The sequence below is a fragment of the Schistocerca cancellata genome, chromosome 7 (assembly GCF_023864275.1).
Source record: "Schistocerca cancellata isolate TAMUIC-IGC-003103 chromosome 7, iqSchCanc2.1, whole genome shotgun sequence".
Lineage (NCBI taxonomy): Eukaryota > Metazoa > Arthropoda > Insecta > Orthoptera > Acrididae > Schistocerca > Schistocerca cancellata.
Genome location: NC_064632.1, coordinates 309,997,805 through 310,025,411, shown reverse-complemented (window position 1 = coordinate 310,025,411; position 27,607 = coordinate 309,997,805). Strand labels below are relative to the sequence as shown.

At 41.6% G+C, this 27,607-nt stretch overlaps 1 protein-coding gene across 3 annotated transcripts in view; it reads left to right on the top strand.

Moving 5' to 3' along the window:
• Nucleotides 1–6,254: 6,254 nt before the first annotated feature.
• Nucleotides 6,255–27,607, top strand: part of LOC126092375 (DNA mismatch repair protein Mlh1) — a 60,782-nt gene continuing 39,429 nt past the window's right edge. For 2 of the 3 annotated variants that reach the window (XM_049907931.1, XM_049907930.1), the window contains exons 1-4: nt 6,255–6,439; nt 10,911–11,174; nt 11,410–11,709; nt 15,661–15,794. In XM_049907931.1, coding sequence (XP_049763888.1) covers nt 6,327–6,439; nt 10,911–11,174; nt 11,410–11,709; nt 15,661–15,794 — 811 coding nt within the window. In that variant the 5' untranslated portion in view covers nt 6,255–6,326. The remainder of the gene's footprint in view (nt 6,440–10,910; nt 11,175–11,409; nt 11,710–15,660; nt 15,795–27,607) is intronic. The other variant, XM_049907933.1, reaches the window with a different exon arrangement.

Sequence of the window (27,607 nt, the reverse complement as noted above, 5' to 3'; positions counted from 1 at the left end):
TATTTATTCCTTAATGAAATTTGTCATTAAAAATATATCACTTTTTCAAACCAACAGCTCAATTCATGGAATCAATACTAGAAATAAGAATAATCTTCACAAGGATTTAAAGTCACTTAGTCTTGTACAAAAAGGTGTGCATTATTCAGGAACACACATTTTCAATAACTTGCCAGCAGCCATAAAAAGCTTAACAACCAATGAAATTCAGTTTAAGAGAAGCCTAAAGGATTTATTGGTGGCCAACTCCTTCTACTCCATTGATGAATTTCTTAGTAAAACCAACTGATTTGTATAAAAGTACAACATAACTTCTGCACAATTTCAGTGCAGTAATGTGTTCACTGAAAATTTGTGTGTCTGTGTGTGTGTGTGGTTGTGTGTAAGGATAATCTAACTTCTGCACCATTTCAGTGCAGTAATGTGTTCATTGTAAATAAGTATTTCAGTAGTTGTATTACATGTTTATTACCTTAAAAATAAATAAAAAACTTTTTTATTTTAAATTCAGTGCATTAGTATTTGTAAAATGACTCTTAGTGTTCATTAAAATATGACGATCATTCCACTTGGGACCTGTGGAATGGTACATTAGCTTATTTGTTTTAGTTGTAAATATTTGTCATGTATTGTTGTTTTTCTGACATGTTCCACATCCTGGAGGACCTCCTCACTACGGATCAATTGGAATGAAAGTAAATCTAATCTAATCTAAAAAAAAGCCACTGACTCAGTTAACTCTGAACGACTCTTGCAAATATTCAAAGAACAAGTTCCAGATCTGAAAATATTTACAGTCATAGAATGTACACTGATAGATACAAAGTCCAAGGTTAAAATTATGGAGGAACTCTTAAACCCTTTCAAAATCAAAATAGGAGTAAGACAAGGATATAGGCTGCTTCCATTACTTTTCAACAGTGTCCTTCCGAAAGTGATAGAAGAATGGCGCAAACAGAAATCAGTCCTCAAAATTGAACAACCAAGGCAGAGGCAAATTATCTGTAGATGGCCTAACACTTGCTGACGATACAGTAATAATGACATGTGACATTTCATCAGCCTAATATTAGACTGAACTTACGAAAGAAACCGCAGAAAAAATCTGTCTCCAGACATCTCTTGAAAAGACAGATTACATAACATGTGATAAACAAGCACCTGGAGACAAAAGGAGTTCCACAATTTAAATATCTCAATGAAATCATTCAAGAAAATGTAATCGAAACAAAATCAAACGAAATTAGATGCCAAAAGATGGGAATGTGTACCAACTTCATAAAATATCTACAACAAGAAACATATCTCCAGGCACACAAAACTAAAACATTACAATATTGTAATTAAACCAGAATACGTTTATGGATCAGAAATGCTAATTTTGAACACAAAAATAGACATTGAGGACCGACTGTATAACATTTCTTACTGGAGATCAAATTTGACATTAGATCAGAAACTGAGCTACTTTCAGGACTCATCTCTGTTGTATAACACTAAACTTGGAAGAGATTTGATCTAACGTAACATGTATCATACTTAGCAACATGGCTGAAATCAGCTATCGACAAAATTATTACACTTAGACTGCAGATATTTATCGCACATCATAGATACACAGTATTTGTCATCGACGGTGTCGTACTATAATTATGGAAGCAAGTAAACAGAAACAGAAGTGATCCTAATACATTGTTAATTAATACCGCTCTCGATGCATTATGACCCCAGTTGATTTCACGTTCTGCAGGCACTGGAATTTCTGCACACACTCTTCTCCCAGCAAATAGATTGCCATCAATTTCAGACTCCTTTTCTGATGCATTGACAGCCATATTGTCCAAGACAAATACTCGAACTATTATAACTGCTGCATGATTTACTTTCCCTATTGGTCCTAAGCTCAAACAGGGAAATCGCCTTTTGACTACCCTAAACATTCTCTGAACTGCTGATGTAGTTTTCTTGTGGGCATGATTGTAGATCCTCTCAGCTGCAGAAATACTACCATCAACAAATACCTGCAACACTGACTGCCACTGTCTCCCTGAAGTATGCCTTCTGGAATTTCTCCTGTTCCCAACTGAGCATGTACACGTGAATTTCCGAAAATATTGCTGTCATGGGCAGTTCCTGGCCATGTAGCTACGATAATTGAACATCCTGAGATTGCTTGTATATTTAAAGAAATCCACCTGCGATGATTTCTAAATATCTCAGAATTGTCGCCACAAAGCAATTTGATGGGGATATGAGTACAGTCAATAGCACTTAAACGTCAGGAAAATGCGCTTTTTGATAAAAATCACGTTGGATGTTTCTAACGTCATTTTGATCCATTGGCATTTATATAAATTCATTTTTCGATGAATCAATGCAATGCAATGCAATGATACCTTATGGACAGTTCTGCCTGTTGCTACATCTACTTTAAACAGATCACCGAACACTAACCAATAGGTTCTTGTGGTGTAAAATCTTAACATTAACCGCAACATACAAATTGGAGTCAGTGGCTGGTTTCTTTTGGTTGATTTCATCAGATAGTTTCTACACATCAGTTGCAATTGCTTTACAGACTTTTTTCCAAATGAAACCTCAGCTTAAATGACTTGCTACTTAATTCCAAGAGTGGGTTCACCCTTTCATGGAACGTGTGGGGAGCTCGTTGGATCACATTGTCATTGTCCTCAGTGGACATATCTGAATACTCAGATACCAGTAAAGTACACGAAAGGAAACAATGTAATTCACCTCGCATAGGGTTGTTTCACACAGAATTTTGCCCAATAGTGGCCCAGAGCACTCGGAAAACAGAGAGTATGATGTGATTTCAATGGTAGGGAATGAAATGGCGTGGTAATGTTATAATTATCCTTATGAAAGTAGTAACAGACTGGAAAATTTTTTTAGAGATTTTATGTAGGTTCAAACACATTATCTATTGCACAATAGTCACTTAGGCAACTGAGCCACCGACTCAATTCAACCACTGTCAAGAGGTTAGGTATATCAAGACAATTGCTTATGTTCTGTTTATCAACATATGTACATGTCATAGCAGGTTAAGGACGCGTTTGGTACTTAAAAATTTAGTATGAATTGCTAGTTCCTACTACTCGAGCCTGGAGAGAACATGTATAAGAAATGTTAAATAGTTATTAGCTGCTGCCAAAATTCCCACATTTCTGCTCACTGCTAACATTTCCAATCTTTCTTCGATTCCCTGATGCTAAGTGTCTATAAAATGCGTTTGAACTTATTACATAAATTACAAGTCATCTCCCATGAGCTGCAATGAGACTGATAATTAGGTATACATGATAGTTGGTAATTTCCTTAACCTAACCTTCCACATCGAAAAAAAAAAGTGTTTTGTGTATCAATGCGATAGGAGTGGCTTAGTCACATATTTACTTACCACTTTTTGTGTTCGTAACAACTATTTTTATTATATCAATTGGTATCTACAAGAAACAAAAGCGATGAATCATATGCCACAACATTATAAACTGAGGGTTAGAGCTGAACCTGACTTTGAACCACGAATTTTCGACAGTGAAATATGAGTCATTATGGAATTAACGTTTATACAACGTAGATTTCCAGGATAAGCTTGACTTGAGGTCATTTTCTGTCTTAATCCATGGTTAAACGCTTTATTCAATCAGCCCTGAAAGCATCAAGAAAAAGGAATGCAAAATTATAATATAAATTCTAGGTACGAAATTTGTAGTTTAACATATTGAATTAGAAGCAGTCACGGACTAAAAAATGTGCATAGTGACCCAATAAGATGCAGGTTAAGATTTTATAGACACATTAAAAGTATGAACCGAAAAATACACTACTAGCCATTAAAATTGCTACACCAAGAAGAAATGCAGATGATAAACGGGTATTCATTGGGCAAACATATTATACTAGAACTGACATTAATCCATTTTCACGCAATTTGGGTGCATAGATCCTGAGAAATCAGTACCCAGAACAACCACCTCTGGCTGTAATAACGGCCTTGATACGCCTGGGCATTGAGTCAAACAGAGTTTGGATGGCGTGTACAGGTACAGCAGCCCATGCAGCTTCAACATGATACAACAGTTGATCAAGAGTAGTGACTGGAGTATTGTGAGAAACCAGTTGCTCCGCCACCATTGACCAGACGTTTTCAGTTGTTGAGACATTTGGAGAATGTGCTGGCCAGGGCAGCAGTCGAACATTTTCTGTATCCAAAAAGGCCCGTACTGGACCTGCAACATGCGGTCGTGTATTATCCTGCTGAAATGTAGGGTTTTGCAGGGATCGAATGAAACGTAGAGTCACAGGTCGTAACACATCTGAAATGTAATGTCCACTGTTCAAAGTGCCGTCATTGCGAACAAGAGGTGACCGAGACGTGTAACCAATGGCACCCCATTCCACCACGCTGGGTGATACGTCAGTATGGCGATGACGAATACACACTTCCAATGTGCGTTCACTGCGATGTCACCAAACACGGATGCGACCATCATGATCCTGTAAACAGAACCTGGATTCATCCGAAAAAATGACGTTTTGCCATTCATGCACCGAGGTTCGTCGTTGAGTACACCATTGTAGGCGCTCCTGTCTGCGTTGCAGAATCGAGGGTAACCGCAGCCATGGTCTCCGAGCTGATAGTCCATGCTGCTGCAAACGGCGTCGAACTGTACGTGCAAATAGTTGTTGTCTTGCAAACGTCCCCATCTGTTGACTCAGGGATCGAGACGTGGCTGCACGGTCCGTTACAGCCATGCGGATAAGATGCCTGTCATCTCGACTGCGTTCCGTATTACCATCCTGAAATCACCGATTCCATATTCTGTCTACAGCCATTGAATCTCGACCAACGCGAGTAGCAATGTCGCGTTACGATAAACCGCAATCGCAATAGGCTACAATCCGACCTTTATCAAAGTTGGAAACGTGATGGTACGCATTTCTCCTCCTTACACGAGGCATCACAACAACGTTTCACCAGGCAACGCTGGTCAACTGCTGTTTGTGTGTGAGAAATCGGTTGGAAATTTTCCTCATGTCAGCACGTTGTAGGTGTCGCCAACGGCGGCAACCTTGTGTGAATGCTCTGAAAAGCTAATCATTTGCATATCACAGCATCTTCTTCCTGTAGGCTAAATTTCGCCGCTGTAGCACATCATCTTCGTGGTATAGCAATTTTAATGGTCAGTAGTGTACTTAAAAATCAAACAATCTTAATGCGATATTTTGTTGTTTTCCTTACATAGGAAGATGGCTGATACCATAATATTTTAGCACCTCTAGGAGAAGTCTGTGAATTGCTCAATCAAATGCTTTTGGCAAGTCACTGAGAATACTAGCTGGCAATATTTTGTTATTTAAGTTCTGTATAATGTGATTTGTGAATTGAATAATAACATGTTCTGTAGATAGTTTCTTTTGGAATCCAAACTGAGATTGGCTGCCATATTTTGATATAGATGTGCTACAGTTTTTGCATTTTTCCCGTACTTGATAGTGGAGTCTTGTACACCGTATGTTACTGAGTTTGGTGCTAGAAGTACACCATGATTGTTTATCCTTGAAAAAGACTTATTCATTGGGAACTTTGTCATGAACGCTGCTAAAATAATCTAAAATTAGGATATTCACATCTATTGTACCAGAAACAGCAAATGTTTTCCATAACATCGTCCTATCAGGAAAGTGTAATGAATTGTGGATTCACATAATTCTGTAACACCCCAGAAAAATTAAAAATTACTCTACAGTTAGTATTTAAGATCAAACTAAAGGTTTTCCTAATAAAGTATTGATGCTATTCTGCACAAGAATTCCTAAAGACGTATAAGCAGTAATTTTCTTCAAATGTATATCAAACACCTGAACTTAAAGTATAAAAGAGTTTACGTACCTTTATTTTATGATTATACTGTATTCTATGTTATTTTGACCTGTCTAGTAACATTTGTACAACCCGTGCTGTATGCTAAAACTGGACCAATAAATATAGAACAATACAGTATGACACTTATTCACCTTATCACCGGTTTTGTACGCAGTAGAACGTACATTACTCGCTTTCAACGGTACGAATATCTCCTTGCATTCGTTTCGATGAATCTCTTGACTTGAAATGTTTATCAGGTATGAAAAGTCACAAGCGCGCACCACTTCTGACCAGTGCTTCTGACTTCACTGTGCAAGTGCACGTTGTGCAGGGAGTACAAAAAGAAAGATATAAGGTGCGAACTGTGACAACAAACGATGCTAATGTTTTGACTTATTCAAAATAAGCGCGGAAAGAGCTTGCATGCGCTGTAATGGATCAGGATAGAAATATAAAATGTCTTGATCCAGAAGTTGTGCTTAAAATTGCCGCAGGTGAAGTGGTACAACGACCTGTTTCAGCTGTCAAGGAATTGTTGGAAAACAGGTATTGATAAAATAAAGAATTCGTGAATTAAGATGAACACTGTCTAATCAGTTAGTTTCTGTGTCGTTATTAATTGCATTTTTCAGCGACAGCAATAAATGTTGACATTACGGAAAGTTTGTAGTTGTGTCTGTCATTAATGGAAAATAGCGCAACTGATACAATGATGTCATTGAAATGTTTTAATTCGTGGATAGCACACAAAATTAAACACACTGTTTACGTTTTAGTGGTTTTTCTCATTTACTCGACATGTATAGTTATTACACAGTGTCACTTCATTGAAAAAAATCTGTCTATATGTGTGGATTTATGTTTAAATAGTCTGTTTAGAAGATTTTGAAACTGAGGATGGAATAGACATACTATGCCTGTCTGAACATAATATAGTCACAATATGGAAACAGTAAACTCTATGGAGAGAGGAGGAATTGACATTGTATGTTTAAATCTATCATAGTATGAAAAATTTAGAAACCAAAAAATTTCCTGTAGAGGAATGTATAGAAGCATGTTCGTGTGAGCTTAAACTAAATGATTATACTTCTACAGTTGTAGGTGTGTATAGACCACCCCATTGGAAAATATCAAGCTATGTTTGAAATAATTGGATTCCTTGTTGTGCTATCTGTTAGATAGAGGGAAGAAAATTATTGTTTTTGGGGATTTCAGTGTAGATTTTCTGAAAGAGCCCAATAGAAAAATTGACCTCAAAATATTACTAGATTCTTTCAATTTGATGTCAGTTCTTGATTTTCCTACTTGTGTGGTAGAGAGAAGCAGCACACTGATACATAATGTTTTTATAGACCAAGATAAATTTAATCAGCTAACAACTTTTCCTGTTAAAATGACCTGTCTGATCATGATGCACATCTAGTTACGGTATGTGACATGGCTCCATACAGTAATGCAGAACAGTCCTCTAAATTAGTGCGTTCAGTTCATGATTTAACAAGTGCAGGTTTTAGGGAAAGCTTACAACAGTTAACTGGGATGAGCTGTACAGGGAACCTGATGTTATTTTAAAATTTAACCTAGTTCATTATACGTTTGTGAGTATATTCTAAAACCGTTTCCCTGAGAAAACAGTGAAACATAATTGTAAGAAGCCATCTAAAAAGCTGTGACTTATGAAAGGGATAAAAATATTTTGTACACAGAAAAGGTGTATGTATCATTTAGCTAGAAGGAGTAATGATCGAGAAATGATCAGACATTATAAAAACTACTGCACTGTATCAAGAAGAGCTATTAAAAAGTCCAGAAGTATGTGCATCATGTCTGCGATAGCACTTCTGATGATAAAGTTAAAACAATTTGGATATTGTTAAAAGGGAAACAGGGCAACTGAGAGCACAGGAAAACTGTTTTTCTATCAAACTCATGAAAAGTTTGTTAACCAAAAGTCAGGAGTAGAAAATATTTTGAATAATCATTTTTTAAGTGTGCTAGAGAAAATAGGATCCCACTGTTCATTAGAAAATGCAAGGTTGTATGTGGATGAGGCAATATCTAAGCAATTTGATAAAACTGAAATTCAACCCTCCTCTACTATTGAAATTAGGGATGTAATAAATTCACTCAAAAGTAAAAGCTTACATGGAATTGATGGCATTTTCAACAAGTACGAAAAGCATGTTCCCAACAGATAAATAAGATTTCAGCCATATATGTCGCAGCTTACTGAAGCGGAGCATTTTTGTAGATAGACTGAAATATATTATTGTTAAACCACTGCCTAAAGAAGGGGATAGGTCTGTTGCTAACAACTACTGGTCAATCTCATTTCTGATACAGGTTTATCCAAAGTTCTTGAAAAAGCAACGTACTCAAGAGGAGCTTCAGATATTTCCAAAAATGAAGTACTAACAGAAGAAGAGGAAATGCTATATATGAATTCACTGATCAAATATTAAATCCTCTGAATAACCGAACATCACCGATTGAGATATTGTGTGGTCTCTGAAAGGCTTTTGACTGTGTGAATCATGAAATTCTTCTAGATAAGCTTAACTATTGTGGTATGAGTGGGGCAGTGCACAAATGGTACAATTCATATTTAACTAGAAGAATTCGTCAGGTTGAAATTAACAGTACAGATAGTGTGAAAAAATCAGCAGATTCCTCCTACTGGGGAGATATGAAGAATGTTGTCTCAGAGGGTTCAGTCTTGGACCTCTTATTGTTCTTAATATACACTGAAGTGCCAGAGAAATGGGTATAGGCATGCTTATTCAAATACAGAGATATGTAAACAGGCAGAATATGGTGCTGCGGTCAGCAATGCCTATATAAGACAGCAAGTGTTTGGTGCTGTTGTTAGATCAGTTACTACTGCTACAATGGCAGGTTATCAAAATTTAAGTGAGTTTGAACGTGATGTTATACTCAGTGCACGAGCGATGGGACACAGCACAGAGCTAGTGATGAAGTGGGGATTTTCCCGTACGGCCATTTCGTGACTGTACCGTGTATATCAGGAATCTGGCAGAACATCAGATCTCCGACATAACTGCAGCCTGAGAAAGATCCTGCAAGAGCGGTACCAACGACGATTGAAGAGAATTGTTCAACATGACAGAAGTGCAACCCTTCTGCAAATTGCTGCAGGTTTCAGTGCTGGGCCATCAACAACTGTCAGTGTCCAGATCATTCAACGAAACATCATCGATATGGGCTTTTGGAGCCGAAGACCCACTCGTGTACCCTTGATGACTGCACGACAGAAAGCTTTACACCTCGCCTCAGCCTGTCAACATCGACATTGAACTGTTGATGACTGGAAACATATTGTCTGGTTGGACGTGTCGTGTTTCAGATTCTATCGAGTGGATGGATGAATATAGGTATGGAGACAGCCTCATGAATCCATGAACCCTGCATGTCAGCAGTGGACTGTTCAAGCTGGTGGAGCCTCTGTAATGACATGAGGTGTGTGCAGTTGGAGTGATATGGCCCCCCTGATACGTCTAAGTACGACACTGACAGTTGACATGTACATAAGCATCCAGTCTGATCACCTGCATCCATTCATGCCCATTATGCATTCTGATGGACTGGGGCAATTCCAGCAGGACAATGTGACACCCCAGACATCCAGAATTGGTACAGAGTGGCCCCAGGAACACTCTTCTAAGTTTAAACACTTCCGCTGGCCACCAAACTTCCCAGACATGAACATTATTGAGCATATCTGGGATGCCTTGCAACGTGCTGTTCAGAAGAGATCTCCACCCCCTTGTACTCTTACAGGTTTATGGACTGCCCTTCAGGATTCATGGTGTCAGTTCACGCTAGTACTACTTCGGATATTAGTCGAGTCCATGCCAGGTTGTGTTGCGGTACTTCTGTTTGCTCACGGGGGCCCTACACAATGTTAGGCAGATGTACCAGTTTCTTTCGCTCTTCAGTGTATATTAATGACTTGCCACTCTGTATTTATGAAGGTGCAAAGCTAGTTCTTTTTGATAATGATACAAGTGCAGTTATCACACTCATCGAACAAGAATTAGCTAAGGAAATTGTAAACAGTGTCTTTCAGAAAATTATTAAGTGGTTCTCTGCAAATGGAAATTCTGAGAAAACGCAGTATACACAATTCTGTACAGTAAATAGCATAACACCATTGATAAATATAGACTTTGAATAGAAGTTTGTTGCTAAATCAGAATATTCAAAATTGGTGAGAAATTGAATTGGAAGAAACATATTGATGATCTTCTGAAACGGTTAGCTTCAGCTACTTTTGCTATTAGGATTATTGCAAATTTTGGTGATAAATATTTTAGTAAATTAGCCTACTGTACCTATTTTCATTCACTGCTTTGATATTGCACCATATTTTGGGATAATTAATCAATAAGAGAATAAGTATTCATTGTACGTTTGTAATCAGAATAATAGCTGGAACCCATCCAAGAGCACCTTGCAGACACTCATTTAAGGAACTCGGGACATTCACAATACCTCTGCAATACATGTATTCACTTATGAAATTTGTTATTAATGACCCATCCCATCTCAAAAATAATAGCGAAATGTGTAGCTACAACACTAGAAGGAAGGATGATCTTCACTATTCTGGGTTAAATCTTACTTTGACACAGAAAGGGATGAATTATGCTGCCACAAAAATCTTTGGTCATTTGTCAAATAGCATTAAAAGTCTAGCAGATAGCCGAACAACATTTAAAAACAAATTAAAAGAATTTCTAAATGACAGCTCCTTGTTTTCAGTAGATGAATTTTTAGGTATGAAATAATAAAAAAAAATATATTGTATATGAAAACTTATGTTAAACTGACACTTTCCACATCATTAGAATATGTCATATTCTCGATCTACAGAGCAGATGGTAACGTAATGTAACTGCCACAAAATTAATGCACCACCTTCCTAAAATTGAATGTTTCCTAATTATAAAGCTGTTATTTTTACTGTCAATTTATGAATGTTTTCTTTTTGTAGTGTCGATGCTGGAGCACAAACAATAAAAATACATGTGAGAGAAGGTGGTTTGAAGCGAATTCTTGTTATTGATGATGGTTGTGGAATACAGAAGAATGATTTAGACTTGGTATGCAAACGATTTGCTACAAGCAAACTGAAAAAATTCGATGATCTTCAGAGTATTGCTACGCATGGGTTCAGAGGAGAAGCTTTAGCTAGTATGAGCCAAGTTGCTCGTGTATCTATAATATCCAAAACAAAGGATTTACCTTATGGGCACAAGTAAGAAATATTGTTAGCTATTTTTATTTAATTTAATTTTCTGTCTTCATTCTGTCATTTAGATGTGTGACTAATAATATATTAAGTGCCAAGAATTTATTGGGTCTTTCTACATCTTGTAAGTATGTTAGTAAAGTTAGCAATGAGAAAAGCATTTTGCACATATCTAATCACTGTTTCTTTGCTTATGTCACTGACATAGTTAATACACTTCCTGATTCGTGATGTGTTTCAGAGCAGTGTATGAAAATGGTGTGCTAAAATCGCCACCATTACCACTTGGTATGCCTAATGGAACTCAAGTTACTATTGATGACTTGTTTTACAATGATCGAAACAGACTTAAAATGTTTGCTGGTACTCATTCAGCTGAATATCAGAAGATTGTCAGAGTGGTCACTCGTTACGCTGTACATTACTCAGGAATAGGAATCACACTGAAAAGATTGGATGATGGCGATGTTGCTGTGAAAACAGCTCCAGGAACTGATATTAAGGATAACATAAAAGCTCTGTTTGGACTTTCAATTGCCAGGTAAAGATATATTCTCGATAGGTCTGTACCCTCAGTTTTTACACGAATTCAGAGTAAGGTGTTTTGACTGCTTGAATAAATGAAATATATGCTCACCATTTATTTTGGCGTTTGACCTCCCTAGTTTCAAATATGGGAGTGGGAAGAATAAGGGCCAGTAACATTTTTGTGTCAGATCTCTGCCAACTTTTTCCTTTAACTATACTGCACACAATAGCGTTGTAGTATCTATTGCTTGATGCCATTTTTCTTCTCCCTTACGTGTAATTTGTAGCAATAACTTCGATTACTCAGGTATTATTATTGAACATGTCCACTTATAAGGCAGTTTCAGTTTGGATTACATAAATATGTCAATATTTTTTAGCAATGTGCGCCACTTAGACATTTGTCATACTTGCTGCAAACACAAACTTCGAAACAGTCTGTTCCATAAAATGTTACGTGATCTGCTGTAGGGCCTATGTAATAACTTGCTGCTACAGTATCTCGATACAATGCCTTCTGGCCATCTTTAGGTGTAGACTGGAAAAAGTGTGTTGAGCTCTCCTGTTGGATACATGCTGGTGCATATGTTTTGTACTGGTTTTCACTGCATGTATGCTACTAGAGCATATCACATCTTCTGCAAGTTTGTGCATTGTTGGGAGCATTCACAGATGGATATTACATCAATTGTCTTCACATGATAATATTGCAGAACAACATTGATTGCACAGGGCATGTAGTTTTTGTATAATAGGATTCCATACATTATCATCCTTGTTCTGTTTAAAATCGGTGACATCTTTTTTTAATCTGGACATCTCCCAAACCCACTCCTTCACCTGATCCTGTTGGGTTCAGCGTGCTACTTTCTTAGATTTTGATCTCCATCTCTGGGGGTGGACTCCCAGATGCCAGTAATCAACTGTACTCCCATGCAGTGAGCACAGTCATCAGTTCTCTGTTACAAAGTCTGTCCCTTACAACTTTGACACCCCTATTCATGAGTTACGCAAATATAGTGGTAAACTTGTCAGAGCCCTCACTGACAGACATTCACATCCAGTGAGTTCAGAAACATATGTCCTATGTTGTGACCTTTAACATCCACAAACCCACCACCACTATGAACTAGTCACTAAACAGTTCAGCAGCTGTCACCCAGTATCAAATAGTCCTGTAAATGATGTTTCAGACTTTATGTTGTTGTACATCCTTCCACACTTTGCCTGCTCACTAAAAAGTAACCACGTTTTGTGGCTACATTACTATTACTTGAATTGCTGATTGTCGAAGAATTGTTGGTGGTAAACTCAGGTCAAATATAATTCCTCCATTTAAAATGTTTACTGGGCTCAATTGTTCTACATTGACAGGAACTTTTTTCGATTTGTTCACAAAACATAACACAGTCAAAATACAGAAAAATAATTTTAAATACATTTATTACAATGCATCACAGACAAAACTGACATTCATTTACTGCTTACATGACTGATTCAAAATTATCCGTCTAGTTTTTCAAATGAAGAACTTACGACACTATGGTGTGTGATGCAGTACACCAACACATTTTTAGTCATCATTTCTGATAAAGAATTGGATAGTAATATTCATAATGTATGGATAAAGCTAAAGTTCATGCGTCTGCTGAAATAATTACTGCTCTGTATCCCACAACCTGGAAAGATTTATAGGATAAATCAATAAATTAATTCCTCCGTGAATTCAATAAATATTCATCATCATCATCATGAAAGACATCAGGATTGGACAGAGACATGTGTTAGTCCCATTGCCATTACCTGTCCTCTTCCCCCTCTTGCCTTACCTTACCTCCTCGCTGCCTCCTTGTTCCATCAACATTACCCCTTCCCAGTTTTTCCAACGTGTTGTGCCCCCTCCCTCTCATTGTCAGTCTGAACAGCTAATCATGAACAGTGTTTGTTGCTGTGGATTGATGCATTTGGGTGTCTGTGTAGCCAAAAAATGGATTTTTTTTTTTTTTACGACATCAGAAATTTCTGACAAACGGTTCAGAGAGATGAGGAAGGGTGTTGAATGGGCTAGATTAGATCAAGGAGAGACCCCAGTGTGGGCTAAGTATAGGTCAGTGAAAATTAGCTTTAAAGGCTTTCATGATGAACAGAATAAAGAAGACAGGCCACATTTACTTGTGTTCTTAAACTGTAATAAGAGGGGTACTTCCAGAGTTAGTGAAGTTTCTCGGAACCACTTCTCTACTTTTACCTAGTCTTGAAATGTAGTACTTTGTGAATATCATGGTTATGGACAATATAAATGTATCATCAATGAATATTTCAATCTACAGCCAAATGTGCACTCTTTTAAAGCTTTCTGGCAGATTAAAACCGTGCACTGGTCTGGGATTCAAATCCTGAACCATGCCTATTGAGGGCAGGATTGTTAATGGCTGATCAATCCAGGCACTATTCGTTTGACCTGCTCTAACATTGTTACTGCTGCCAGTAGCTCTCTCCTACTTGCCAAACTTCATCTAAACTTCCCTTCGTTGACACAAACATGTAGTGGATTAATGTGATTAATGTAATTTAATAATATTATGAAAAGGATTGTTGCTACTCACCACACAGCGGAGATTCTGAGTTGCAGATGGGCAACAAAAAAGAAAAAAGAAGAAAAAAAAAAACACCTTCAGCCAACTTGACCTTTATCAGAAATAGACAATGGGAAAACACACACACACACACACACTCACTCACTCACTCACTCACTCACTCTCTCTCTCTCTCTCTCTGTCTGCCTCTGGCCAGAGTCTAGCTTCAGCTGCCAGAGACTGCAGTCTCTCTCTCTCTCTCTCTCTCTCTCTCTCTCTCTCTCTCTCTCTGTGTGTGTGTGTGTGTGTGTGTGTGTGTGTGTGTGTGTGTGTGTAGTTCCTGTTGTCTATTTTTGACAAAGGCCCTGTTGGCCAAAGTCTCATTTTGTGACAGTCTTTTTGTTGTGATCATCTGAAACTCGGCATCTCCGCTGTATGGTAAGTAGCAACTATCCTTTTCATGATATTTTTACATTCCATCCCAGATTTTCCATTATTTGATATAATTTAATAGTATCTGGGTATGTGGTGTCATCAGGACAGCGACTGTCAGATCCCCTAGGTTATCTAATATTGTCAGTAATGTTGTAGTGTGAATACCTTCTGTTTCTAAAAGGGAGAAAGTCTGAACTGTCAGATGAGTAGGATTAGTGTGCTATCTGAATAATGCTTCATTATTCTATGTCTTGCATAATTACCATTTTAGAAACTAAGGTATTTAGAAATGTATGGAGGTGGAGTGCAAATGTTGAATATTAAAAGTTGGAATTGCATTTATTTTATTAAATGGTATTACACACCTTAGTGTCTAAGTTCTTCATTTGTAAAACTAAATGGATAATTTTAAGCAAAACAGAGTTTTGCCAAATCAGTTAAAAATATTCAAAAGGCCTGTCAAAACAGATCTTCATTATGATTAAGATCTCATTCCCAGGCATTCTTTCAGAAGGTGATCAGTCATATGGCGTATTTTCTCCCCTCTTGCTAATTCAGGACTCAAATGGTACTAGTGACTGTCTTGAAACAACATTCATTTTAGTGTCATTAATATCTGCTGTGTGTATACATTTTTGGAAGCTTTTCTTTGTTTTGTGAGACAGTTGGTTTTCCACAAGGCTTTTGCAGATCCATAAACCATAACAGGCTTGGACCTCATAGTTTCATAGTATCACTGCACCTGTGATTATAATGGGATGTAAGAATTAATTTATGCAAAAATGCACTAAATATGTGAGCAGTCAGGAGGTAACTGTCGTTCTCTGTAAGTTTTGCACAATATTATCATAGTGTTGTCGCCATAGAGATCATGGAACAGCTTTGACATTTTTTATGTACAAAACCTGAGTTTAAGCACAGCATAAAATACAAATTGCATTTTACATTTGCAGCCACATCCGTGAAGTGGAGTTCAAAAGTGACCTGCACAAGTACAAAATGAAAGGCTATATGACAGATCCAGGATATTCAAGCAATAAAATGACTTTTATGTTCTTTGTTAATAACCGTCTTGTAGAACATGAAGGTAATATCATTTAATTTTTAATTATTTCATTGTGCATGATTGTATATATCCTTGCGTCAAATAATCTTGCACTCATTTCAGTTAAGTTATTTGAGAACAATTATTTTATAAAATTGCGTGGATTAAAAATCCTAGGTCAAGGTCACAAAAATATAAAAATATTTTGTAGTGCAGTACACTTATGAGCTTAGTTTAATTGAGTTTGTGTTTATTATTAATTAGCAAAACAATCAATGCTTCGCAATTGCTAAATATTATGGGAATGTAATATACATCCAAAACTCCATCGCCACACCTCTCTGCCAATCTCCTCCTCCCCCATCTCTGTGCATCACTTCTGCCCTCTCACTTTGTCCATCTCCACCTCCCCTATCTATGTCCATTTCATGCTCCCTCTCCCTCCCCCCCATCCTGTTACCATACTCTCTGACCTTGATCCTTTTTTATTGTTATTGCAAATGAAACCCAGACCAGGACCTGAAGCTGCTTAAAATGAATGGATAAATCAGCTGGTATTATTGGTATGTGGGGTACGGGAAAGACCTCCCCAGCTGCTGCATTTGTGAAGGTTGTAGCTTCACTGACAGTGTTTTGCATAATTGTAATCTCTCTCTCTCTCTCTCTCTCTCTCTCTCTCTCTCTCTCTCTCTCTGTGTACGTGTCACTTTCTGCCAGTGTTTCGACTGCCTCTCGTTGTTGTGCCCTGAAATGAGGAATATGTTACCCACTATTCTTCCCACTTCTTCCATATAGGTACTCTGTTGCCACCAAACCTGCTCAGTCTCCTTCTCCATCCCTACTCCATCCTTGCTCCCAACCCCTTTCCTCATGGCTCATACCCCTGCAATACTCCTGGATGCAAGGCATGTGCCACGCATCCTACCACCATCTCCTACACCAGTCTGGTCACAGGCATCTGCTATCCCATTACAGACAGGGCTATATGAAAGCAACCGTGTGATTAGAAACTAAGCTGCAAACACTGTGCTTCTCTCTAAGTGGGCATGACAGCTAACAAGCCATCTGTCCACATGAATGGCCACTGGACCACCCTGTTGCTGAACATGGTGCCCAACACACTGTGCTTCACTTTAATGACTGCTTCACAGCCTGTACCGTCTCAGTCCTTCCGACCAACACCAGATTTTCTGGACTGCTCAGGTGGGAACTCCCCCTGCAATATATCCCATGTTGTAGTCTCCATGCCCTCAACTTTCACTTGTCCCTGTCCTCCACATACCTGTTCCCTTCCCTGCTTCCATTCCTGCAGAAACAGTCTTCTATTGCACCAACACAGCCACTAGTCTTGTTTTGCCTATCTGCTTCTCTCCTTTTCCAGTCTCCTTCTCTTCCTCCCTCTTCCCCCTCCCTCCTCCCCCTCTCAAATCTCTTGACAGCACCTAGCAGCTATACTCTGTCCCCACAATCTCACTGCATGCACCTACAGGTAGCATTACATCTTTATCCATCCTACTGTGCTATCCATCCCCTTCCCTGCACCAGGCTTCTCCTTACCCCACCACCGACACAAGATTGCTCTCACGTCAGTTGCTGTCTGCACCCAGAGGTTTAGCAGTGTTTTCATTGTCTGTCTGCGACTCAATATCTCCTCTGCATTGTGATTAACAGTTTACCTGAGTACTATTCATAGTGAATTGCATCCAGGTAAGTTATGTTATCAGTGATACTTTGAAATGGCTTTATTCTCTGCATATAAATATCAAAAAATATAACTCCAGTTACTAATATTGCACATCATGTGGCAAAGCCCAGTTTGGAAGGATAATGTATGTAAGAGCGTGTTTGAAAAACAAAAAATTCATGAATGCAGTGACGTATCGTCATGCTTGATGCTCTAGTGCCACATCAGTTGTGGTCAGTTGAATGGTTTGTGTAAGATATACACCGCATAAGCGTCATAGGATTCAGCTGTGGGAGGAGGAGGAGATTAATGTTTAACTTCCCGTTGCAGACAGGGTCATTAGAGGTGGAGCACAAGTTCGGATTAGGGAAGGATGGGGAAGGAAATTGGCCATGTCCTTTCAAAGGAACTATCTCAGCCTGTGCCTGAAGCAATCATGGAAAACCTAAATCAGGATGGCCGGACACAAGTGTGCTAACCACTATGTCATCTTGCTTGGTCAGCTGTGGGACCTAGCAGCTTAGAACAAAGAAACATATACTTTTGTTTGGTAGCTAACTTTGAAAAATTGGCTTAGTGTGGCAGTTTTAGGCGGCAGATGTTCTGAATTGTGGTTGCGTCAAATATCGGCCCTGAACTACTTCCTCATTTAAGACAATGCCAATATCAGCAAGCAATTGTGGTTTGTGTTGTGCATTGCTCATTGTTTTCTTATTTTGATAATTCTAGTTTGTTTATACTCACAGCCGATGCTAGCTTGTAGCTTTCACACTCTGTGCTAAAGTGACCAGAAAACAAAACCTGTCAACATATTTCGACTATGCAGAAAGTTTTCACCTAATGTACGAACTTCTATGCTGAGTACCTTGACAGTTCTGTCTGTTGTGTTATCAAGTATGGGTCACATGGTTATTAATGCACACACAAGTTGAAATCAATATTTTGCAGATTTTGTAACCATCGTATTGGGTGGGTAAAGAAAAATGTCAAACACCTTAAGTCAGAGAAGCACTCTGCTCACCAGGAGAAATATACTGCTGCTTCTCAACAGAAGCAATCGCCTGTTGAAAACTAAATAGAGCCTAGACTGTTTTGGGAAAAAAAAGAAAAAAACTGTTGAAGTTTCTGCAAAAGCAACCATTCTACCCAAAAGCTCCCCAATCACTGCTTTTTTTTTTTTTTTTTTCAGCCAATTTCAAAACATAGAAGCTTTGTTTTGATGCATGTTTTTCTTCATCAGCTTGGTGGATTGTTGTGTCAAATGGTGGTAAATTCTTTGTGCGAGGCTGCAGAAATCAGATGTCATGTTCTAATTGTGTCACTAAAATGTGGGAAAAGTTTCAAACTCCTAATGTTTAAAAGTTCAGATGCTGTACTTCATTTCATAATTTGAGAATTACAATATTTTGACAGACCTTTCCTCAGTTAATATTCTACGTACTATCCTAGCCTGCTGATCCCCCCTGCGGGTCCGGGGATTAGAATAGGCCCGAGGTATTCCTGCCTGTCGTAAGAGGCGACTAAAAGGAGTCCATCCCCCTCACGGGGGTAGTTAGCGCCTGCGTCCGGAGACGGATGGTTCCACGACCTATGATTGTGGTCTTTTTGGTTTTTCACTTCTCGTTTCTTCCTTCCTTTGGTTGGTTCCTTTCTTTGCTCTTCTCCACCTCACTGTCTCCCTTACTCTTTCCCTTGACTTCTCCTTGCCTTCTTCTCCTTGCCTTCTCATTGCCTTCTTCTCCTTGCCTTCTCATTGCCTTCTTCTCCTTGCCTTCTCATTGCCTTCTTCTCCTTGCCTTCTCTGGTCTCCGCCTCGGCGTTTGAGACAGTCTGTCCTCTTTCTCCCTCTCTCTCTTCTTTTTCCTCTTCTTCCTTCCTCCCTGTGCATGCCTGTAGGCCGACCCACGCGTTCGCACGCGTAGCCGGTGACGGGGTAACGCGTAATTCCCCGCCCTGGGTAGACATGTAAGGCACGCTCGTACCCCCTGGTAAAGGCCAGGCCCGGGGAGGGGTGATTGCCTGAGCTGATACCTTCTGACCATGCCGATTGGTCCCTCCGTCTGTTTCTCGGGAGGTGTGACCTGAGGTGTAAACATTCACCTAAGGCGGGAGTGCCCTCTGAGAGGGTCCCCACAAGGAAGGAGCGCGCCATCGGAGACGCTGGCAATCATGGGGGATTCCTCCGCAATGGATTCCACTCCATCTCTCTCGACTTCTACTTCTGCCCAAAAACGGAAACGTGACCAGCCACCAGTGACAAAAGTACTACCGCCTGCCCCACAGTTCCTCGTCGTTTCTCGATCTGAGGACGGAAAGGATTTTTCCTCTGTCAACCCTTTCGTTATCCAGAAGGGCGTAGATGCCATAGCCGGATCTGTCAAATCTTGTACCAGGTTGCGTAACGGTACCTTATTACTAGAAACTGAGAGTGCCTTTCAGGCACAAAAACTGCTTCGGGCCACACTCCTGTACACGTTCCCTGTCCGGGTGGAGGCCCACCGAACTTTGAATTCGTCTCGTGGTGTAGTCTATACTAGCTCCCTCGACGGATTGACTGACGAGGAGATTCAATCTTTCCTCGCTGAGCAGGGCGTGACGGCTGTCCATAGGGTCATGAAAAAGGTCACCAATGACCTTGTACCGACCCGGACACTTTTCTTGACCTTCGATAGTGTTAAGCTGCCATCGCGCATCAAGGCGGGCTACGAGGTTATTTCTGTTCGCCCCTATGTCCCGACACCTACGCGCTGCTACCAGTGTCAGCGTTTCAATCACACTCGACAGTCTTGTTCCAATGCGGCTAAATGTGTCACTTGTGGCAGGGATGCCCGTGAGGGTGACTGTCCACCTCCGTCTCCTCGTTGTGTGAACTGTCAGGGTGACCATGCCGCATCCTCCCGCGACTGTCCTGTCTATAAGGAAGAACGCTGTATCCAAGAAATTCGGGTCAAAGAGAAAGTGTCCACCTCGGCTGCTCGCAAGCTATTGGCTAGTAGGAAGCCCGCGCTGCTCCCAGCGGGGAAATACAGTACTGTCCTCGCCTCTCCTCGGACTACCAGGGAGGTGGCAACCCAGACATGCGATCTGACCTTCAGCACCACGGTCGTCCGTTCGGCCAGTGCTAAGATCGCGCGGTCGACGTCTCCTCTTCCTCCCATCACCCCACAGACACCAGCCCCTTCATCAACTTCTGCTAAGACGAAGACCCCGAAGTCAGATGCACGGGCCTTCAAGAAGGAACCATCCCGTGCAGACTTCCTACCTACCTCGACCTCCCAGCCTTCGACCGGTACTTCCACCAAACGTCCTTCCAAGAAGGCTCATAGGAAGCACAGTTCTCCTTCTCCGCCACGGCGCATTTCTTCTCCTGCGCCACCCAGCGGTTGCTGCCCCAGGCCGTCATCCGTTTCGCCTGGCCGCACCGCTGGTAGCCGAACATCTGGCCATTCACCGGCGGAGGAAGCTCCCCCTCCCGGCCATCCTCCCAAGATGGCCGATGAACCTATAGACCCAATGGACGATGACTGTCCGCCTACTGATAGCGGCGGCAGTGCTCGCTCGAAGCCAGGCCCTCAGCGGCCTTCGAGGTGACCCCTTCTTTCATCTTCCTTTTCTTACGATGGCACTTATTCACTGGCATATTTGCAGCATTCGCTCCAACCGAGAGGACTTGAAGTTGCTGCTCCGCTTGCACCGTCCGCTCGTCGTAGCCCTCCAGGAAACGAAGCTACGCCCATGCGATCAAATTGCCTTGGCACACTACACCTCTGTGCGTTTGGACCTACCCCCTGTGGTAGGTATCCCAGCTCATGGAGGGGTTATGTTGCTGGTCCGGGATGATATTTACTACGATCCCATCACGTTGCACACCGGCCTGCAGTCAGTTGCCATCCGCATTACTCTCCCCACTTTTACATTTTCCATTTGTACCGTTTACACTCCATCGTCATCTGCCGTTACCAGGGCAGACATGATGCAACTTATTGCTCAGCTACCTGCACCATTTTTGTTAACTGGAGACTTCAATGCCCACCATCCTCTTTGGGGCTCTCCAGCATCCTGCCCGAGGGGCTCTTTGTTAGCAGACCTTTTCAACCAGCTCAATCTTGTCTGCCTCAATACTGGCGCCCCTACTTTTCTTTCGGACACATCTCACACCTATTCCCATTTAGACCTCTCTATATGTACTCTCCAACTTGCACGCCGGTTTGAGTGGTATGCACTTTCTGATACATATTCGAGCGACCACTTTCCGTGTGTTATCCATCTCCTGCAGCATACCCCCTCTCCGTGCTCCTCTAGTTGAACCATCTCCAAGGCAGACTGGGGGCTCTTCTCTTCCAGGGCGACCTTTCAGGATCAAACCTTCACAAGCTGCGATCGTCAGGTCGCACACCTCACGGAAGTCATTATCGCTGCTGCTGAATATTCCATCCCTCACCCTACTTCTTCACGTCGCGTACCGGTCCCCTGGTGGTCCGCAGCATGTAGAGACGCTTTACGTGCTCGTCGACGTGCTTTACGCACCTTTAAATGCCACCCTACAGTGGCGAATTGTATCAATTATAAATGATTACGTGCTCAGTGTCGTCGTATTATTAAAGAAAGCAAGAAAGCCAGCTGGGCTGCTTTCACAAGCACCTTCAACAGTTTTACTCCTTCTTCTGTTGTCTGGGGTAGCCTGCGCCGGCTATCTGGCACTAAGGTCCACTCACCAGTTTCTGTCTTGAAGGTCGCGAATGATGTCCTTGTGGCCCCTGAGGCTGTCTTCAATGCCTTCGGCCGCTTTTTCGCAGAGGTTTCGAGCTCTGCTCATTACCACCCTGCCTTCCTCCCCCGCAAACAGGCAGAGGAGGCTAGGCTACCTAACTTCCGCTCCTCGAATTGTGAAAGTTATAATGCCCCATTAACCATGCGGGAACTCGAAAACGCACTTGGCCGATCACGGTCCTCCGCTCCAGGGCCTGATTCTATTCATATTCAGATGCTGAAGAACCTTTCTCCTGCGGGTAAAGGTTTTCTTCTTCGAACATACAATCGCATCTGGATTGAGGGACATGTTCCCGCATGCTGGCGCGAGTCTATTGTTGTCCCGATTCCTAAGCCGGGGAAGGACAAGCACTTGCCTTCCAGTTATCGACCTATCTCGCTTACCAGCTGTGTCTGTAAAGTGATGGAGCGAGTGGTTAACTCTCGATTGGTTTGGCTGCTCAAGTCTCGACGCCTACTTACCAATGTACAATGTGGATTTCGTAGACGCCGCTCTGCTGTTGACCATCTGGTTACCTTGTCGACCTTCATTATGAATAACTTCATGCGGAAGCGCCCGACCGCGGCTGTGTTCTTTGATTTGGAGAAGGCTTACGACACCTGTTGGAGGGCGGGCATTCTCCCCACCATGCATACATGAGGCCTTCGCGGTCGCCTCCCTTCTTTTATTCGTTCCTTTTTAATGGATCGACAGTTCAGGGTACGTGTGGGTTCTGTCCTGTCCGACACCTTTCGCCAGGAGAATGGGGTGCCACAGGGCTCAGTTTTCAGCGTCGCTCTCTTCGCCATCGCGATCAATCCAATAATGGATTGCCTCCCAGCTGATGTATCAGGCTCCCTTTTCGTGGACGATTTTACCATCTATTGCAGTGCGCAGTGTACACGTGTCCTGGAGCGCTGTCTTCAGCGTTCTCTTGACCGTCTTTACTCCTGGAGTGTCGCCAATGGCTTCCGTTTTTCTGCCGAGAAGACGGTCTGTATTAACTTCTGGCGCTACAAAGAGTTTCTCCCACCGTCCTTACGACTCGGTCCCGTTGCTGTCCCAATCGTGGAGACAACCAAATTTTTAGGCCTTACATTTGACAGGAAACTTAGCTGGTCTCCACATGTGTCATATTTGGCCGCCCGTTGTACCCGTTCTTTAAATGTCCTCCGTGTTCTCAGTGGTATATCGTGGGGAGCGAATCGAACCATCCTACTTCATCTATATCGGTCGATCGTCCGCTCCAAGCTGGATTATGGGAGCTTCGTCTACTCCTCTGCACGGCCATCCATCTTACGCCGCCTCAACTCCATACAACATCGGGGTTTACGACTTGCGATCAGAGCATTTTATACTAGTCCCGTAGAGAGTCTTCATGCTGACGCTGGCGAATTGCCACTCACCTACCGGCGCGATATACTGCATTGTCGGTATGCCTGTCGGCTACTGTCAATGCCCGACCATCCGTCTTATCGTTCCTTTTTTGACGACTCTCTCGACCGTCAATACGGGTTGTATGTCTCTGCCCTGCTACCCCCTGGAGTTCGCTTTCGTCGCCTCCTTCAACACCTTAATTTTTCACTCCCTGCAACCTTTCGAGTGGGCGAGAGCCACACGCCACCTTGGCTCCAGGCTCAGGTCCGCGTTCACCTTGACCTCAGCTCGCTCCCGAAAGAGGTTAATCCCGGTTCGGTCTACCACTCCCGTTTTTTGGAACTTCGTTCGAAGTTCATCAATATGACTTTCATTTATACAGATGGCTCTAAGACCAATGACGGGGTAGGGTGTTCTTTTATTGTCGGGGCACAAAGTTTCAAATACCGGCTCCATGGCCTTTGTTCGGTCGTCACAGCTGAGCTCTTTGCCCTCTACCAGGCTGTTCTTTACATCTGCCGCCACCGACATTCTGCTTATGTCATCTGCTCCGATTCCCTGAGCGCCATCCAGAGCCTCAGTGATCCGTATCCGGTTCACCCTTTCGTGCACCGGATCCAACGCTCTCTTCGGCAGCTGGTGGACGTCGGTTCTCCTGTTAGCTTTATGTGGGTCCCTGGCCATGTCGGTATCCCTGGGAACGAAGCTGCAGATGCCGCGGCCAAGGCTGCGGTCCTCCAGCCTCGGACAGCTTCTTGTTGTGTCCCTTCGTCAGATTTTAGCAGGGTTATTTGTCGGCGCATTTTATCGCTGTGGCATGCCGATTGGGCTGCCCTTACAGCCAACAAGCTTCGGGCCTTGAAACCTCTTGCCGTGGCTTGGACGTCCTCCTCACGCCCTTCTCGGCGGGAGGAGGTAGTTTTGGCCCGGTTAAGAATTGGACACTGCCGGTTCAGCCATCGCCATCTGCTGACGGCTGCGCCGGCGCCGTTCTGTCCATGTGGGCAATTGCTGACGGTCCGCCACATTTTAATGTTGTGTCCGGATTTTAACGCACTGCGTCTCGATCTTAACCTGCCATGTACTTTAGATGCCGTTTTAGCGGATGACCCACGAGCAGCTGCTCGTGTTCTACGTTTTATCAATTTGACAAACCTCACTAAGGTCATTTGATGATGCTTTTTTTTAATCCTATGCTTGTCAGTCTGTCTTTTATCGTGTTTTCCCTTTTAGTTGTTGTTTTAAACTTGTGCCTCGCGATGCATTCTTAATGTCGTCAGGGCGCTAATGACCATTGAAGTTGTGCGCCCTAAAACCACAAAAAAAAAAAAAAAAACCTAGCCTGCTGATGTTATCATACCTCTAAAGGAACCAACATCAAGCCAATTAACTAAGTAAAAACTTTGTATCTTAGTATGTGGGTATGCCTTTCGATGCAACAGCCTTCAAAATAATGACTAACATTGGAACTGAGAACAAGTCATTAAATATGCAGCATTGAAGAGGCATATTGTAAGGTTGGAAAAATTGTACCTCCTTCCAGTGAGCAATATAGTACAAAATCATTGTGGTGTATCGTAGCGAGCAGTTTGTGTTACTAAACGGACACAGGCAGGTGTAGTCCCAGTTATAGTCGCCCATCCATTGGCTTCCAGATCCAGTAAAAATTTAATTTTTGTTATTTCATATGTTATTGACCTAATTTAAAATGCTGACATCTGCTCATTCAGCGGAGGAGTAATGATGTGTGCACAGAGCACTGAAGAAGAGAACATAGCAGCAAGCTGGCATGCCTGAGGTTATTAGAATGGCAGACAGACGTGTCCTGACAACGAGGTTGCCAATGGAAGTGTGTGCTGTTATCGCGTATGAATGGGGACATGGGACTAGTATGTGAGTCATCCATGATCCTGTATCACAAGAATGGGAAGCAGCCTTGCTCACTTGATGCCGTATGCATGAGAGGAAAATGAGTTCCTATTCAGAATACTCATAGGCGATGAGATGGGTTGTTCTACTTTACCCAAGAATCCAAGGCCACCTCAGTGACATGGAAGCATCCCAGTTCACCAGTGAGGAAAATATTCAAAGTTTTCCTCTCCGCTCGTGATGACTGGGTGTTGTGTGATGTCGTTAGGTTAGTTAGGTTTAAGTAGTTCTAAGTTCTAGGGGACTGATGACCATAGATGTTAAGTCTTATAGTGCTCAGAGCCATTTGAACCATTTTTTCTCTCTGCAGGAAAGGTTATGATCACAGGGTTCTGCAACGCAAAAGGTTTTATTCTCCTTGACTTCCTCCAGCAAGGGACCATCAATGTGGCACACTACTGCAATACCTTCATCAAACTGAGGTTGCCATTCAGCAAAAGAGTCCAGGACTCACAAGTGAAGGTGATTTACTCTTGCCTGACATCGCAAAACACACACAGGAAGACTCAAACAGGATCAGATTTGTCACTTCGGATGGGAGAGATTGGATAACCTGGCCAGGATCCCAATCTTGTCCCAATGGACTTTCACGTGTGCCCTGCATTGAAAGCCACACTCTCAGGATGTCACTTCCAACCAATGCTGAGGTGGAGCAGACCTTGCAATAACTCCTTGCATCACAGGACACAATTTTTTCAAATTGGTTGAATGGCGTGACAAATGTCTCAATGTCAATGATAACTATGTTGAAAAATAGTGCAAGTTGTATAGTTTGTGATGCCATGGTGTATTTGTTTTTGGCAATGAATCTTTCATGTGAAAAACAGTGATGAAACATACTTTAGTTTCTTAACACACCTTGTATGTGTATGTCTTGGAGCAGCATAACTCACAACAAGAAAATTCCCTGAGTATGTTCGTCCAGTATATGAGAAGGAGAGCACTTTTTCAAAGCTTTTTGAAACTTATTCTCACTGACACCTACTCCACAAATAATGAAAAAAAATAAAGTTTATCATTTGTTGCATTTTCACTGTTGGTGTAATAAAACTTCGCCATGTGGCATGACGTAAATTTATTATTTTCTTACTGCTAGCTCTATTGCAATGCATTTTGTATACAGTATCCACATACACCACTGAATGTCAATACAAAATTATATAATTATACAACACATAGTTCAGGAGATGTGACTTCACAAACACTGAGATGTGTTTTATACATGGTATTTGGATCATTCAGAAAATTGGGGTGTTGTAGTACTGATTGAACTAGAAACCCATTTGCACATACGAGATAACAGATTTATAAGGGATTCCGTGCAAACATCTACCATACAGTAATGCCTCCACCAAACACCTGATTGGTGATCTGTTGGCAAATGGGTTGCATCACCTCATGAGGAATTTCTACAGACCTGTACTTGGTCATTGTTGCTTACTGATGTTTCCTGTAACTTATCAGTCATGGCAACCTCTTTCTGTGCTGAGTGTATAATGGTGGTGTTTCTACACCCCTGTTAATCTATCCTTTGTGATGTGACAGTGAGCAGAGATACATTTGTGGCTGGTTGTTTCTGTATCCTATGATGAAGAAGTGATTATGGGTAATGTAGCTTTGATCCGAAGCTTTCAGTATGTTTTTTGAGAAAAGTGTGATTTGGGTCAGTTTTGGACGATCAGTGTTTCAGAATCCTGGTTGGCAAGGAGGAGACACCTCACTATGTTTGAGCTCAGAGTATGTTTTAAGATATTTTCAACATTTTGCGGCCCTGTCAGCAACTGTACAAATATTAATTTTAATTGTAACAACCAACAACCTCAGTTGCACCATTTACCTAGAAATTACCTAGGTTTCAGTCAGGATAACCCAACCTTCTTCAGAGTAAAAGTAACTACCGTTTGTCCATAGTGGACATCATCGAGCTAAAACTACAAATCCATAAATTATCGTCAGACTGTAAAAACTTATCTGAAACTGCCTCGGTCCCACTTCGCGACCGCGATGCAACAGCCACGAGTACCGTATCGCAGACGCGAAGTGGGGCCAAGGCAGTTTCAGATAAGTTTTTACAGTCTGGCGATAATATATGGATTGGTAGTTTTAGCTTGACGA